At 45.1% G+C, this 17,685-nt stretch overlaps 1 protein-coding gene and 1 long non-coding RNA gene across 2 annotated transcripts in view; both read right to left on the bottom strand.

Moving 5' to 3' along the window:
* The window catches only part of LOC147673324 (phospholipid-transporting ATPase IK-like), a 460,742-nt gene that overhangs the window by 164,501 nt on the left and 278,556 nt on the right, over positions 1-17,685 (bottom strand). The window contains exons 13-14 of the mRNA XM_086947163.1: positions 2,203-2,411; positions 1,323-1,354 (exon numbers count right to left, since the gene is read on the bottom strand). Coding sequence (XP_086803289.1) covers positions 1,323-1,354; positions 2,203-2,411 — 241 coding nt within the window. The remainder of the gene's footprint in view (positions 1-1,322; positions 1,355-2,202; positions 2,412-17,685) is intronic.
* Positions 5,771-17,439, bottom strand: LOC147673325 (uncharacterized). Its single transcript, XR_015302611.1, has 3 exons — positions 15,736-17,439; positions 14,707-15,691; positions 5,771-7,063 (listed from the first exon to the last, which is right to left on the bottom strand). It is a non-coding gene; the product is annotated as an uncharacterized LOC147673325 (long non-coding RNA).

Here is a 17,685-nt window from a genome sequence, read left to right as displayed (position 1 = left end):
AAATCTCGCATTTGCGAGACTTTGAGCTACTTGCAATGTAAATGACAAACCTTTTATCTATGTGTTGATTTTAAAAACAGATAAATAAAAGGCATTGGGCCATATGTATCATTCCAAATTGCGATCGTGGTATGTATGAATGAAAAACTGCCTCACAAAATAAGGAATCGTAAATTTGTGATTCCTTAAATGCAACGAAGGAAGCACAGAAAAAGTGCAATTTGGCCTTCAGGAATCGCAAATTACCACCAACTTCAAGTTGGTGGTAATTTGCGATTTCTTTTAAAAAGTGCAATGTGGCGCACATACATGCCCTTAGGGCATGTATGTGCGCCACATGTGCACCCATTCTTATTTCAGGGGTGCAACAGGGTGTCCTTTTGACACCTTGAAACCTTGAAATTGCATTCTCAATTTGTGATTCTCTAATTGCTAATCGCAAATTGAGAATGTCTTCCCATTCATTCCTATGGGCCTCTAAGCCCATAGGAATGAATGGGGAGGCTTTCCTTAATTGGGAATCGCACTTTGCGATTCGCAATTAAGAAATATGTAGGATTCGCATATCTTTTTGCAAATCCTACATACATCTCGTTTTGCAATTCTTTTCACAAAAAATCGCAATTTGAGAATCGCAAAATCAGAGTTTGATACATATGGTCCATTGTCATTTACAATGCCATTAGCTTAAAATTTTGCAAATGCGAGGCCTATTGCATTGCAAATGCTTGTTAGCTTTACTCAGAAGTGGGGATAGGGTGCCCTTTGAAGGAAGGGCATTTCGATACTTTTTAGATCCCTATTAGTAAAGATACCTAACCCCCTGGATCAGAGCATGGCTACCTTGGCGCTAGTAATACCATCCTTACTCAGACTGATCCAGTTTAAGAGCTTTCACAGAGTTTACTATAATCCCAAAAGAAAATAGAGGCAAACATCCCAGCACTTTGAATAGTTATCTTAATACACAATCAACTTAAATACTGAAATTAATTCCAGTGAATGACCTTTTCTCCAGTCAATGATCTTTTCATTATTTAAAATGATTATCTTAGTTCTACTTTCTATACAAAACGGTTTTTATGATTGAACCATGGCCTATGACAATACGTATTAGTATACATTTTACAGTTTGTATTTAATGTATTTGATATTTTTAGTGTTTATGCTACCTAGTCCTAAAAGAATCCACGTTATCAGTGTTAAAATGTAATCAAACAAGTGACCAATTAATGTAGAAGTTAATCAATCCATAAATGAATCGTGATGCCTGTTTAATTTGCATTGTATTTGATACATTATATATGCACGTTCTTGCTCACCTGCATCTTGCCTTCAGCATTTGACCCCGAACCTGCATGAATGGATGAGAGAGTGAGTGTGTGACAGGAAGAGAGAGTGAGACAGAGATAGAGAGAATCACAAAACCTAAGTTACATAGAAAAGAGTAAGCAGGAAAAACAACAGTGCCTTGTTTGTAAGTAATAAATTGTATTAACCGCTTCGCCGTGGCGGACATTCCGCCGCGGTGAGGAAAAAAATGACGAGTGCGCAGTTTGGCCGCCCTCTGGCCGGCCGACGCACCCGCCCTCCGCGATGCATTGCAGAGGTTAAATAATAGGAAAATAGCATTGATTGAAAAGTTGTGAATGTAGAAACACTATTTACAGGGCTAAAAAATTACCAGATCTACAGTTGCTTGAGTTATGTTCTATATAGTATATGCACACCTACAAATATCTATCTATCTATCTATCTATCTATCTATCTATCTATCTATCTATCTATCTATCTATCTATCTATCTATCTTTCTATCTATGTGTGTTTGATATATAAATATATAGAGAGGGGAAAGGTATGATTTTATGACAGACATGGAGACTTAAATGGCAAAGAAGAGTATAATGCCACTTATTCAAACCGCCTTCAAATCTTCAAGGAAAGAAAATCAAACATTGCCGGAACAGCTGGACAACAATTTTCGAGAATACTTTAGAGCAGGGATATCCAATGGAGGCCTAAGGTGGGCTGATCCCCGATTCCACAATTGGTTTCAGGATATCCACAGAAGATACATTTGCTTCACTGAATGGGGCATCTTTTACATAATTAGGGGTAATCCATAAAATGTGGCATGGCTCCAGCTCCCCCCGGGCCGTGGTTGGAGACCCATGCTTCAGATACCCTACAGTTGGAATTACCATAAACACGTCCATTGATGCAGCACTTCCTGAAGGTCATAATGTTCTGAGTTAAGGTCCCAGTTTTATCTGAAAAGATGTATTCGATCTGCCCGAGGTTATCATTAAGGCTGGTGGCCCTGGCTAAGGCCGGGGTATCGGTCGCTGCGTAATACATCTCCACGTCCCAGTTAATGAATAAACTGTGCATCGCATATATGCCTTCTATGCTGTGGGAAAAAGGAAGAGTCAAAGTGTTAATCAAATTCCTTAAGTCTTTTGCTAATAATTCCATAAACATGAGAAATGTATGGGAATGATCTTTGTGTTCTGTGTGAGGCTGATAAACTAGAACAGTGTTGTGTCATTAACTCTACGCACTTGCATTACAGTTACACTAACAGACAACCCTTCACACAGCCCTTCATAAACATAAAGGGAGACCAGGACTTCTACACACACCAACAGGCAATACCGTTTGTACCCCAACACCCTACCAATCTTAACATAACGGTAAGGCCAGCATAACTCCTGTACTTAACTGCAGATCAACAAATTCCCTCCACAACATCTAACCCTTCAATAACCTTAAGGTGAGAACAGTGAATTGCTGCATAAACACTGGCTACCATTGAAAAAAGGAGTGGCTGGGGAAATACTTGCACCCTGTGGCAAACTTCTCATGGTGCCTGCCACACTGTGCATGGTTGGAAAGAGGGGTACCTGGGGTACCCCCACGGCCCCAACTGGGGACCTATGGGTGAAGGGGGGCCTGCTACGGGCCCCCAAAGTCAGATTCTGACAGCCGTTTCGTGTCAGGCAGACCAATTCAGAATGGTTGTCAGAATCGGATATCGTAATTGCTTAATTGGAAACCGTGTCCATTGAGCGGTACGATTGAGCTCCGAACAACTCTGGCTGTCTGAATGCCGATCGCAACTGAATTGGGCAGCCCGAACATTTTCTTTGCATCGTAAACGGTCGTTCCGAAATGTATCCGATTCTGTCGAAAACTTAGGTTCTGAATCGGATTCGGAGAATCCGAATCATGTTCTGAGCCTTTCCGACTGACATCGTAATCGGCCCTAAATGTGTCTCTTCCCTGTGTAGTCTCCATCATTCTGTGTGCCCTATGTCTAATTCGTTATTCATCAAGCTTGTGGTGCCATGCAGCGGGTTACCCAGTGCCATGGCACCAATTGTCTGTGCACATGTGCGTTCCGGTACTTGCATGCATTAGCACCTTCAAGCAGTTGGATTTGCTAATGCTTGTTTTTTATATTACAGAATAGCTGTTATTAAACAGTATCTGCACTGGGTAAGCATCATGCTCACTTTACTTGCATATTTTCTTCCTGACTTCATCTACATCTGCCAGCCAACCTCAGCACTAAAGGTGATTGCGGACAACAACAAGGAGCCGGTCCTTATTCTGTGGACAGGGTTCTTTTTGCCCTTGTTTCGCTTTTACAGGAACAGAGGTCCTCTTACTAACTGCTGGGATATGCATAAGGTTCCATGGTTTCCTACTACATGGCTTAGCTTTGACGGACTGAATAGACGCTTAAAACTCGTAGGTGGCTAGCAAAATAAAGTGCAAGATCAGAAGCATAGCAGTTTCCTTTAAAAGTTTAAGATAGGTCTTTCTTGACAACATTTAGTTAGGAAAATGTGTATTGTAAAAAAGATGAAGAGCTAATTGGGGGGTGGATCATTAGATTTTACTTTGGGTGGGTCTGTGGGTGAATGGATGGGTTTGAATCGGCGGAGTGCCGGGTTAGAGTGGTGTATAGGCAGGGCCACTGGTTTTATGCAGCAGGGGAGCACTAAATTATGCGGCAAGAAAAGGCAAGTTAAGCTGAATAATGCAGCGCATTTCTGTTAGTATTACAGATTTTTACACATGGTAATACTGTCTGGGCAAATATTTCACCTCATTGGTACTGATTTAACAACCAAAAAATGAAATAAGCAATGAAAGGTGCCCCGTTTACCTTTGTGTATGGCCTTCCAAAGCGTACATTTTTATTTGTTAAAATCTGCAGATTATGCAGCAGATGATGAACTATGTGGCAAAAACCACAAGAGGCTGTCGCAAAATCGCATCATTCCAGTGGCCCTACCAATAAGACAATCAGACAGTGTCTGAGGGGCTGGTCTGATAGGTCAACATGTAGGTCGTTTTTTGGAGGTTTTTGTGCCTGTTTTATTGTTTGGTGGGCCGGATTCTATTATTGATTTCCCTGATATTATCACAAACACTGCCTGCAACGAGCTAAAATGCATGCAGTTTCATACATTCCAAAACCCCTACACAGCGCGTCAAGTTCCAAATCGAACTGTTTGCAAACGCGGCCATGCTTTAGCGCTCTGATTTGCTCATGGGGCCTGTTTCTTGTCCCAATCCTGGCCCAGAGAGAGTTTTCAGGGGTGGATGGATTCCAGGAGATCAGATGGGCTGGGTATATGAAGGGGTGAATGGATCCCTTCGATCTGCTTCCGTGATCCAGCCACTGGCGTTGAAACGAGATCCTGTGCTCGGAGCGTGTCCGGTACACAGGCCCGTTCATGCTGCACGGGTTGCACTCCCGGCTGAGTGCAGCAAAGGATCAATGCCTGCTGGCCCTTTTTGTAGCAAACAGGTACCCTTCCATGGGAATAATGACGTCACCTTAGAAGTACTGCACTCGTTGGAATCCTTGGCACACCCACAAGGGGTGGTGAACTCCAGAGAGTCTTCGAAATCCAGACGCGGGTTGAGAGCAGCGCTGGAAGGGCGCACCCTGAGGCACTGCTTTACAGTGCACTAGACTTTCAAAAACACTTAATCGGCAGACTTAAATGTGCAGCGTTTTTAAAATAAATCAAAAGTTACTTCTGAAAAGTAACAAAAAAAAATGGAATGAAACGAGGTGTTACCAGCCCTGGTACTGAGCTGCTCTTTTTAGGTCGAGCCTGGGCAGCGCATGCGCTGCTCTGAGAGGCATTCTATATTCTGGTATGGACTTGAAGCTCTGCCCAATCTCCGCCCATACTTTTCATTGGCTTGTTTCCTTGTCTTTTGTAAACTGTGGCCTTTCATTGGTCAATAGGCTTAGTAGTCCCTTAAAATAAATCAAAAGTTACTTCTGAAAAGTAACAAAAAATAAATGGAATGAAACGAGGTGTTACCAGCCCTGGTACTGAGCTGCTCTTTTTAGGTCGAGCCTGGGCAGCGCATGCGCTGCTCTGAGAGGCATTCTATATTCTGGTATGGACTTGAAGCTCTGCCCAATCTCCGCCCATACTTTTCATTGGCTTGTTTCCTTGTCTTTTGTAAACTGAGGCTTTTCATTGGTCAATAGGCTTAGTAGTCCCTCCTTAGTACCGCTGTATCTCATTTTGTAACCTCCTATGAGGACACCCCCTGTTACATGTGTTTTTACTCAATAGGCTATGATTGCAGCCTCCGAGCACTACTTAGTTTAATGGTTTTCTCCTGCCTGACACGCTCTCTCGCAATGCTTTATTTTATTTTTTTACATAGCACAGCATGCCACGCTGATAGTGGAGGCCATGCCTTTGCTTTACTTGCTATGCCGGCCACATGTTTTTTATTTTACTATTTATTTTGTTAGAATTTTTTTAATTGCCCCAAGCAGGCCACATGTTTTTTTTTTACTATTTATTTTATTATAATTTTTTTAATTGCCCCAAGCCACACTAACACTTTAGTCTCGGCCACACACCTTTTCTTAGCTGAGCCGTGTCTAAAGAAAGGGGCATGGCCGTCATTAAAGTGAAAGTGCAGTATGGGGTGCTTTTACAAAAAGAGCATTTGTTTGTCAACTTGACAAACAAATGTATTTTTTTTGTAAAAGCAACTTGACAAACAAATGCTTTATTAATAAAGGCGCCCCATATCGCGCTTTCACTTTAATGGCGGCCACGGCCCTTTCCTTAGACATGGTTCATCTAAAGAAAGGGTTGCGGCGGACATTAAAGTTAAAGTGCCACATGGGCGTTTTTACAAACTAACATTTGTAAAGCAATAGGTGTCGCATTTACGAAACTCTTGTAAATGCGAGACCTATTGCACTGCAAATGCTTGTTAAAATTATTTATTAATTAGTTGTGCTAATGATCAGAACAAGTGTCATCCCACAAAGTGCAAAAGAGTCAGTTGCTAAACTGGCATGGTACCTAGACGGATGCTGTGCATGCCAAATCAAAATGAGAACGACAAATTTAACAGACTAATGGATCGGTGACCAAAGGCTACCCTACCTATGTAACACGGAATGTATTTATGTATGAAGCTGGGCAAGACAACTAAACTGTCACTAGGCAGGTCTGCATTGTTGACTTGATTTACTTTTAGACTTCTGCACATATTGTTGAGGAAAAGAGTTTTTATTTGCAACATGAAAGCATTGAATATGGGAGTTGGTGGAGATCCGTGCCAATGAACGTTAGCAGACCACCTATGGCATTAGTCCCACAGAACCCCTAAAGTCCACTTCATCCCCTGCTTCCCCCCACCTCATCATAGTGCAACTCCAGATATCTCTAGGAGGCTCTTGGGCTCAAGCCCGTGATCAGTTCGGGGGAGGCAAAAGGCTCACTTGACGTGCTCAACCAGGCCGGCACATTGTCAGTCTGCTCATGAGAAGGGATGTCAACGCTGAGTGAAATACTCGCTTTTTGAAGGCGACGTCAGCTTTGGCTTGTGTGAGGTAGTCATGACATGTGGGTTTAAAGATGAGGCACTGAGGGCAAAAATACGTGTCCACAGCTGGGCTGCTGGTACAGGCCCATCGCCAAGTGCCCAAAATCCAACCCTGAATAACAACATGCCCAGCACTCCACCATCAGTCACTTGGTAGTCTGGGATGTGGTGCCCCTGACATACTTGGTGCTCCAAATTGACAGCAAGCACATGTATCCCATTTGGATTACACACTTGACCCTGTCTTTTATGTTAGGTTCTAGGCACTTTCAGCAACGGGTATTCAGGTGGCAGTGACATGAGACTTGTGGGTAGCCTGCCTTTCACAGGTCACACATGGAAATTAGGGGACTCCCTGCAGAGAGTTGATATCTTTTGACAATGGATGTGTGCGTTGGGATGTAGCAGAGGTGGCTGGGCTGTGAGTCCAATCTGAGATGGCACATCTTGCTATAGCCAAGATCCTAATCCAAGATGGTGCTTGCTTATACTGATGGCATTGAAGTGTTGCACACTGTTGCCCCCTATACGTGGATTAGCATACATATAAACTGTACATGCCAACACCATTCTGGTCCATACATTTCAGATTTTGGCCTTTGTCCATGATGTTTCTCTTTCTAATTCGCTGGTTTTGTGTTGTCTTCCAACCAGGTTTTCCATTGGCTGTTCCTACTCCTTTGTAGTGCTATCAATGTTCCACATGTTCCAGTATTCACCTATCGCTCCCAGCCTCCACTCGCCCCTCTATTAATGAATCCCTCAAAGCATTTATTCATCTATCCCTCCCCCTTCTCTTTTCACCACTTATTTAAATAATCCATCAGTGCATTTATTCACCAATCCCTCCCAGCCTTCATTTGCACCTTCAATGAATCTTTCTATGAATCTCTCGAAGCAATACTCATCTATCCCTCCCAGTCTCTTTTCACCGCTCTTTCAATGCATCCCTCGAAGCATGTATTCATCTATCCCCCAGCCTCTTTTCACCACTCTTTCAAATAATCCATCAGTGTATTCTTACGCCTATCCCTCTCTAGCCTCTATTTACCCCTTGTTTGGTCAATCATTCAAAGTATGCATTCATCTGTATGTCCTCAGCTCTATCCATTCGTTTTTCTTAAATCCCCTTCGTAATACACCAGGCCATCTATCCCAATATTGCCTCTTTTCACACCATCTTGCATTATTCCCACCAAGTATGAATCACTCGATCCCTTTTTTGTCTCGATGAAGCTTATTTCAATTAATCCATCATGTAACAAGGTCTTACGCCTTCACATACATGCACTTCTCTTTCAATACTGCTTTCCATGCCTTCCAGTTCACCCTTTCTTCTAAGCTATTCACTAGCCTATCTGTCCTCCAATGCCTCTATTCATACCATTTTCAGTCATTCCCTCCAAACATCTTTCAATCTATCCCTCCATCTCCATCATCAACAAGGCTCTGTGTGCAACAATCCATCACTTGGCCCTTTCCCAAGTTACATTCCATTCTCATCATTTTCACCATGGTTCTTTCCAAACATAGATATCTCCAGGCATCTATTCCTTCTTAGTTCTGACAGCCTGTCAATACATCGGTCCTTCATCCATCTCTTTAGTTTCCCTTTCTTCTAATCTATATAAGAAATGAGTTACTTACCTGTAACTGCAGTTATCCAGTATTGGTATCTTTCATAGATTCACATGCCTGAATCATTCCCCGTCGTCGGGATGGGAGTCCCCAGTACATAAATAAAGTAATGTCCCATTAGACATAAAGAGTAATAGGCCCAAGGGCCTCACATTAGTAACATATCCATGTCTTTTGGAAAAAGGACCAAACTGTAGAGAAGAGCCAACCATCTATCACTCCCCTCTAGAACCCTCCTGGAAGGAGCTCCTGTTCCTCAGATTTTCGTAAGCACCATGCTAAGTAGGCGTACTACTGAGCGAATTAGATGATCCCTTCCAGGGGAGGTGGGAGGGTTGCATGTGAATCTATGAAAGATACCAATACTGGATAACTTCAGTTACAGGGAGGTAACGCATTTCTTATCCAGTATTAGGGTATCTTTCATAGATTCACATGCATGAATCAGAGTAGCAAGCAAGGATAAGCACATTTTGGATGGTAAAGTAGATACAAATTCACCAGATAATAACATATCAAAGTGACAAATAAAAAACATCAGAATGTAAGCAAAGATAAGATCCCATCAAGAAATATAATAGAGAAATGTGCGTATACGAAAAAAGGATGGTGGGATGAAAAGAAGGCTCACCTCTATTGAAATAGATGACAAAGTACTGCTTGTCCCACTGCAGCATCCTTCATAAGGTCTGTATCCAGGCAGTAATGCTTGGTGAATGTATGCGGCGTCTTCCATGTTGCCGCTCTGTTAATGTCTATTATTATAGGCACTCCTGCGAAGAGCGCCATGGATGTAGACATCGCCCTAGTGGAATGTACCCTAACTTTAGATTGCAGGGGTTGCCCCGCCTGCTCGTGACAGAATGAAGTAGCTGAAGAGATCCATCGAGAAATACTTTTTTTAGTGAGTGGAAGGCATTTCCTAGGTCTGCTGTAGGCCACAAAGAGCTGGTTTGATTTATGGAAGGTTTTGATCTTCTCAATATAAAACTTTAGGCAGCGTTTGAGATCCAGAGAATGCAGAGTCTTCTCTGCCGTGGTGTGGGGTTTTGGAAAGAAAGAGCGTGAGACTACAGGTTAGTTGAGATGGAAGTTCGACGGGACCTCTGGTATGAATTTTGTGTTTGTTCGTAATATAACTCTGTCTTGTTTGAACTTCAGAAAAGGCTCCTGAATTGAGAAAGCCGGGAGCTCACTTACTTTTCTTGTTGAAGTAAGTGCGAGAAGGAGTGCCGTTTTCCAAGAGAAGTACTTAAGATCAGTCCTGTGTATCGGCTCAAAGGGATGTTTCATGAGTTGATTAAGGACTGTGTTGAGCTGCCAAGTAGGAGGTAAAGTCTTCACAGGAGGAAAAGTCCTGAAGAGGACTTTAAGAAACTGTTTGATCAATCTGTGAGACCAGAGAGAAGGTCCAGAAGAAGATCTTCTGTAACAGGATATTGCCGCCAGGTGAACTCTGATGGAGGCATGAGCGAGGTCTGAGTTGCCAAATGGAGAAGGTAAGGCAATATTTGTAATGGAGAAGAAGAAAATGGATGTATTTTCTGAGTTTTACACCAAATGCAAAACCTCTTCCATTTTAAAGAGTATGTCTTGTTGGTACTGTCTGCTCGAGCCTGAGCCAGAATGGCCCTACAATCCGGCGGAATATTTAGATTCTGAAATTCTTTGAACTCAGGAGTCAGGCGGATAACCTGAGAGATGCCAGATTCGGATGCTGGACTTGCTGGTTGTTCATCGTGAGGAGAGAAAGGAACTGCCTCAACCGTATTGGCGGTTCCAGAGAAAGTAGGTGAAGCTCTGTGAACCAATGTTGGCGTGGCCAAGCTGGGGCTATGAGAATGAGCCTGCAAGGTTCTGCTTTCAATTTCCTGAGGACTCTGGGAATCATCGGAAACGGTGGAAAAGCGTATGCAAAGGCGTTGCACCATGCAATCGAAAATGGATTCCCTAGATATTCCTTCTGGGGATGCCAGTTTGCAAAGTGTTGGCATTTGGCGTTGTGTTTTGTAGCGAACAGATCGATTAGAGGAGTGCCCCATTGTGAGAATATCTGGCCGAGGATCTCCTGATCCAATTCCCACTCGTGAGACGTTGTGTGTTGCCTGTTTAGTGAATCGGCTAGAACGTTGTCCATGCCTGGGACATACTCCGCCCGAAGGGAGATAGTGGGCAGGACCAACCAGTTCCAGATGTTTTGCGACTCACGAGAGAGTGTTAGAAAGCGAGTTCCTCCTTGCTTGTTGAGATAGTGCATTGTCGTGGTATTGCCTGTACGTACAAGCACCAGAGAATGTTTGATTCTTGGGAGAAAATCTTGAAGGGCGAGGAAGACCGCCCGTAGTTCGAGGAGATTTATATGAAATCCTTTTTCGAAGGGGGACCACTTTCCGCTTATCTGCAGTTCTGAAGAAAAGCCCCCCAGCCTCCCAGCGAGGCGTCTGTTGTGATGATATGCGGTGAAGCTGGGGGCAAGAAGGGCAAGCCTAGAGAAAGGTTCTGAGGAGAAATCCACCATTGCAGAGCCTTGACCATCCGAGGGGTCATTCTTAAGAGATCGTCGAATGAGCCTGTGCATTGGACCCATTGTGCTGAGAGCGCTTCCTGGAGAGGGTGCATTCGAAGGTGGCAGTGCGGAACCAGCAAGATACATGATGACATCATTCCGAGAAGGGATTTGAAGAGGCGAACCGTCAAGGTTCTCTTGGAGGCTACGAGAATGGCCAGTGCCAAGAGCTTGTCCTTTCTTTACTGTGAGGGGAAAGCTTTCTTTAGTTTTGTGTCGATGGTAGCACCTAGGAATTGTATACGTTAAGAAGGTATAAGGACTGATTTTTTCCAATTGAGTGTGAGTCCTAAATGTTTGAAAAGTTGCAGACAAGCGTTGGGAGACCTGGACGCATCTTCTAAGGATGGTGCCTTGATCAGCCAATCGTCAAGATATGGAAAAACTTGATGGTGATGCTGTCTGAGATGTGCAGCCACTGGAGAGAGGCACTTCGTAAAGATGCGAGGTGCAGACTTGAGCCCGAAAGGCAGGATGCGAAATTGAAAGTGTCTGCCTGCTACTGCAAACCTTAAGAACTTCTTGTGATTCCTGTGAATAGGGATATGAAAGTAAGCATCCTGAAGATCCAGAGATACCATGTATTCTCTAAACATCTCGAAGTTGTAAAACCTCCTGGATTGTCACCATGCGAAACAACTGCTTATTTAGGAATTTGTTGAGGGCTCTGACGTCTAAAATTGGTCTCCATTACTTTTCCTTTTTCTGTAGAAGAAGCAGGAGTAAAATCCTTTCCCCCTTTGAGACAGAGGAACTCTTTCTATCGCCCCCTTCTGGAGCATAAAAGAAATCTCCCGGAGAAGTATACATAGATTTTTGTGAAGCATAGGTCGGGGAGGGGTTTGTGGAGGGATGTTAAGAAATTCTAGTGAATGGCCGAATTGAACTAATTGTAGAACCCAACGGTCCGTCGTAATTTGCTTCCAATTTGTCAGAAAATGGGCAATTCTTCCTCCAACCTTTGAGGGTGGAGATGAAATGGAGACTGGCTGAAGTGAAGGGTCATTGCCGACGATTGTTGCCTTTTTGTTGACATTTACCACGAAAGGATGATTTTCCATAAGACGATTGCTGCTGCTGCTGCTGGCGCTGTTGATATTGTGGTCGATGTTGCTGACCAGAAGAGTATGACGACCGATATTGGTAATCCCCTCTAAAGGAGGACTGCCCTCTCCCCCTTGATCCACTAAAGGACGGACTTTGGAATTGGAGAATTCCCAATGCTCTGGCTGTTTCCGTATCTTTCTTTATACTTTGTAGAGCCTCGTCAATTTGTGGTCCAAAGAGAAACTGGCCATCATAGGGCATATCCAAGATCTTCGTCTGTATTTCAGGACGAGAAGCAGTTGCCTTTAACCAACCTTGTCTTCTTAATTTATTTATTTATTTTTTGCATTTGTAATGCGCGCAGCTACCCACAAAGGGTTTCCCGGCGCCGAGACATAGTAGATGAGCAAAAAGGTATGGAAAGCAGAAAGTGGACAAATCATTTCTCAAAAAGCCAGGTCTTGATGTTTCTCCTGAATCTTGCATAATTGTCCTCTTTATGGATGTGAGAAGGGAGTGAGTTCCATAGGATGGGACCTAGATGGAAGAAGGACCTCCCTCCCATTCTTGCCAGTTTAACTCTGGGCACCCTAAAGTTGGCTGCGGATAGGGAGTGCAGATTACGTGTAGGAAGGTAGGGACTGGCTAGCTCTTGCAAATATTTAGGTGCCGTGCCAGCTTTGATCCTGAACATGTAGCTCAGGGCTTTGAACCTAACCCGGTTCTCGACACTGAGCCAGTGAAGTTCCCTAAGGAGTTTTAATACCCTGGCGGTTTTTGGGATTTTACACAGTAATCTTGCGGCACAATTTTGGACAAGTTGCAGGCGTCTTAGGACCGCCTGATTTGAGCCCAGGTAAAGGATGTTGCCGTAGTCAAGCCGAGATGTAATGAGTGCATTGGCTACGGTCTTCTGGGTAGCAGGGTGCAGCATCCACAAGATTTTACGCAGCCATTTCATGATAGTAAAGCATATACCAACGACTTTATTTGCTTGTTGTTTCATAGAAAGTGCATTGTCGATGGTAACCCCCAAATTTCTAACTTGAGTGGCTGGTGTAGGGAGATCACCTAAAAGGGCCGGCCAGTGGGAAGAACTCCATAAATCTTTGTTTTTCCCCAGAAGGAGAATCTCGTTTTTTTCCCCATTTAGCTTCAGCTGGTTGTTAGACATCCAGCCGAAGATTTCATGGAGACCGAGTTTAAGTAGGGAAGGGGCAAGGGGATCGGATTTTGATAATGAAAAAATGATTTGCGAATCATCCACATAGGTCATTAGGGAGAGTCCAGACCTTTCTGCTAGATCAGCCAATGGGCGAAGGTAAAGGTTAAAAAACAAAGGGCTCAAAATCGAGCCCTGGGGCACTCCATGTGGGGCACTAAACGTGTCAGAGCATGCGAGGGAAGAAGCAATCTGAAACGTACGTTGTGAAAGGAAGGACCTAATCCATTCCAATGCTGCACCCCCGATACCATTTCTCTTGAGTGTGGCCAGTAGATTATTGTGAGAAATGGTATCAAAGGCCGCACTCAGGTCTAGCAGAATGAGTGCGACCGTTTGGCCATCATCTAGGAGTTTCCTAATCCTCTCAGTTACTCCTAGAAGAGCAGTTTCGGTGGAGTATCCTGCCCTGAAACCCGATTGAGAGGGGTGTAAGAGGGAGTTGGCTTCAGTAAATGTGGTGAGGGCAGAGTGGATGTGCCTCTCAAGGATCTTAGAAAAGACCGGGAGAAGAGATATGGGCCGATAGTTAGCTAAAATCTCGGGGTTGGCAGTTGTTTTTTTTAATAATGGGCTGACTATGGCGTGTTTCCACAGGGAGGGAACCGTAGAGAGTTGAAGGGAAGAATTGAGCATGTCGGCAATGATGTTTAGAGAAGGATTGTCCAGTTGATTTAGGACACTAATGGGAATCGGATCACGAGGGGAGCCTGACTTGATGGATTTGAGGAGGGACCTCAGAGTCTCGAGGGTAATAGAAGGCCAGTGTTCTAACATACATCCTTCTGTTCTCACAGAAGTGGAAACTTCTTCTTGTGGGATGTTGACTGGGATATTCTTATTGACGTCAGAAATGATATTTTCAATTTTCTCTGTAAAAAAGACGGCCAGATCTTGGCATTGTTGGGTGTTTAGTGGGCAGGCCGCAGCAATAGATTTTTCACAGCTGCGCCAGCCAGTTGACGAAATCCCGTTGACGCGATATCCATCGCACAGTCTATTATTTCCGACGCTGAGCATTCACCTTCAAGTAATATTTTCTTCGCCTCTTCTTTTGAGTCTTCAGGTAAGGCCGCCAGATATGGAGCTATGTCTGCCCATAACTGCCTATTGTATCAACCCAATAGCGCTAAGGCATTGGACGCTTTTACTGTCAACGCAGACATTGAGGAAAAACGCTTTCCGATGATGTCCAACCTTCGGCCTTCTTTATCCGGCGGAGCTGTTAACGGGGCAGAAGGATTCTTGGACTTTTTCTAAGCCGCCTGTGTTATAACCGAGTCCGGCTTGGGATGTCCTATTAAACATATATTTTTTATCCAAGCGAGGTAACAGTGGAGGCACTTGTAGGAGAGTAGGGTCTGCAATCCTATGATCACCCCAGATTTTTGCTTTTTGCTTCACTGGTTTACGACTTTCCCTGGCTGTGGGCCTGCTAATCAGACCCACAGCCTAGCTGTTCTCTCTCTAAATTGAAGAGCATGTACCTTAGGTTCATTTACCAATTGGTACTGGGCCACCTTATCAGTCCCTGTACAGCATACCTTAGGTATCCAGGGCATAGGTGTACCCAGGGCCTACCAGGGGCTGCAGCATGTATTATGCCACCCCTGGCTGGCCATCCAAATCTGACACAACTGGCTGCACGACAGCTGGGGCAAGGTGGTGTAATCACCCTTTGCTTTAGATATAGTATTCCTATATCTAACCCTAAAATGGACACATGTATTCCTATCAGTCACTCCTATGGCAGACCTTATCAATCCTGAAGGCAGAGTGCTTGGAATTATGGGAGATGGTGCTCTGGCATGAGCTGAGCCCGTTGCAGCTTGCGGAACCAAATCCTAATAGCTGTTCCATGATAACGCGTACCATATACTCTTAAGTGCCTTTTAATCCTCGCGGTTATTTGCCAATTTTGGTATCGCTTTATCAAAACATGTCGAGTAAGGTGTCATACGAATTGGAATACTAACCCCTCGCCAATTCTGGCGACGGGGTTAGCATTCCACCCTTCTAGAGGGACACGACGTGTATGTAACTGTGAACCCCGGTTAAAGCTTAACACAGCCTCAGCTCCACAAAATGGATGCTGCCACCACAGACACGAGTCTGACCTCCTGCTGCTGGGAGTCCTTCCAGCGAGGAGAGCTCGGACAAAGGGTTTCCTGTCAGGGGCGGTGCTAGCACCATCCCAGACAGGGTTTTGTGTATCCCAGGTAGGCAGGGCTGAGAGGATGGTGACTGCAAGTGGCACCCCGGTGCTCACTGTGCATATGCCGGCTCAAACCAGTTCCAGGGGCACCCCAGCCCCTGAGCTGGGGAGAGACTGGACAAAGGAGAGGGGTGTAACCACCCCCCTCCTGGTCCCACCCATGGGCAGGACCTAGTCGCGTGCCAGCCCCTTTTCTTAGAATAAAGGTAGGAGCGGGCCCCCTTCCCAAATTAGATAATTCTGAATCTTGAACCACTTTCCACGAAAGGAACTCTTGATCTTCCTGAAGACTCTCCCTTGTGGCTAAGGAGTAGCCACCCTGCACCAGCGGGCACCACCTAAGCGCTTGCTGTTTGCTGTCAGTCCATCCTCCGGATCAAGACTGCCCAGCTCGACGAGACCCGGATTCCCTGCCATCTCTGACCTCTACCTGCATCAGCCCAGCTGAGATTCGTGGGTGTGACGAGACCTGAGGGACCGGCCATCTTCAGAACCTGCACGACGCTTATCCAGCACGACCGACGAGGGATCCTCGAGTGAGTGCTTTGGGGTTTGAGAAGCCCTAACCCTGAGCAGCTCCAGCACCGAAGTCCAGCCCCCCAGCATCCACGAGATCTGCGTGGGGCCCTTCTGCTCTTTGCTGCTCACCGCGTTGTCCGGTCACTTGCCTGCTGGCTAGTGGCCCTCCTGACGACGAACCACGACAATTACATCGCTGGTCTGGTTGCTCCAGACTGGCCCTTGCTCCCTTCCAAGAGAGGAGCACCCCGGACCTTCCTGGTCCACTCCAGACGCCATCTTGATTCCACCGCGTGGGCTTTACTTTGCCAAGGTTTGTTGCCCCAATCCTGGGTCCAGCATCGCCGACAGCAGACACCTTCGTGGGACAGCTCGCACCTCCATCCTGGTCGCCGACAACGCCTCCTGGTCCGAGAGACTGCAGAGCCCAGCGTCGCCCACTCACCTGGTCGAGGTGACTTCATCCGGTGCCATCCTGGTGCCCACCTAATCACTGGCTAGTGACTAAGAACTGAGTCCCCTCTGCTTTCAGGTCGTCTCCATCATCGATCCAGGCTTGGATCCCTCCGAATATCTTCACTGGTCGCCTGCCAGCAACTTCTTCTTTCAGGCTCCATAGACTTCAACGAGGATTCCCGACGTCTTTTGAACCCTATGCAGCCGCAGCCCCTGGGCTAGGTAACCTGAGCATTTCGGTGCTCCAACGTAGGTTCACTATCCAAGTGCCCAGATCCGTTGTCGTTTTCAGTCTATCTAGTCGGATTCGTCCCATAACTGTAACTTTGCAAATACTAGTATCCATAGACTTTGTCCCGCATCCCGCGTGAGGGTGCACACTCTGCACCCGATCTCCCTAGGCCTCCTGCTCCTAACCTTAGGGTTCAGTAGTGTAGTCCTAGCGATCCAAAAGCCTCTGGATCTTGTTACTTACCTGCTAGTATTTCGCATTCCACTTTTAGTGTATATGGCTTTTTGTGCCCCTCGGGCATTTGTGTAAATTGTGCAACTTAAAGTATTTTCCTAAGAGTTTTCTATTGTGCTTAGCTCCCTGACTTATAAAGAGTTCAGGGTAGACTTGTTATAAATAAATATCCTTTTATTTTCATAACAACTTGTGTGGTGTCCTTTCACTTGGTGTTCAAGGGGTATATGTGATGGTATAACAGCTGGCTTAACACGCCCTCTAGAGTTTAGCCTAAAGACTGCTCTTGTCCATGCTACTAGGATAGCTGGTCTATAAGGTTGACTTACAACCAATCATCAATAAGGGTCGTTTGGAATGATACACAGTGATCACTAGAATAGTGAGCACTATATATCAGGCCAACTTCTCACAGCACTGAGGAAGGATTTTGCATAATTTTCACCCCTTGACCCCACTAGTATTCTATTATGGGTATCGATCTTAGTGCTTTCTTGAAAGGCTCCTTAAAATCATACAAGAAGAAGTCCTGCTTGTGAGAAGTCATGGGAATTTGAAAACGTTGAGCTGCTCTCTCAATGACATTATGGAACCCCCTGATGTCTTCAGGTGGTGAATCAGCCTGTGCAGGCACTGGAGAAGCAGGACAGGGAATGACGTAGTCATC

The sequence above is a fragment of the Lissotriton vulgaris genome, chromosome 12 (genome assembly GCF_964263255.1).
Source record: "Lissotriton vulgaris chromosome 12, aLisVul1.2, whole genome shotgun sequence".
Classification (NCBI taxonomy): domain Eukaryota; kingdom Metazoa; phylum Chordata; class Amphibia; order Caudata; family Salamandridae; genus Lissotriton; species Lissotriton vulgaris.
The sequence above is the reverse complement of the archived record's forward strand: the minus strand, read 5'-3'. Positions and strand labels throughout refer to the sequence as shown.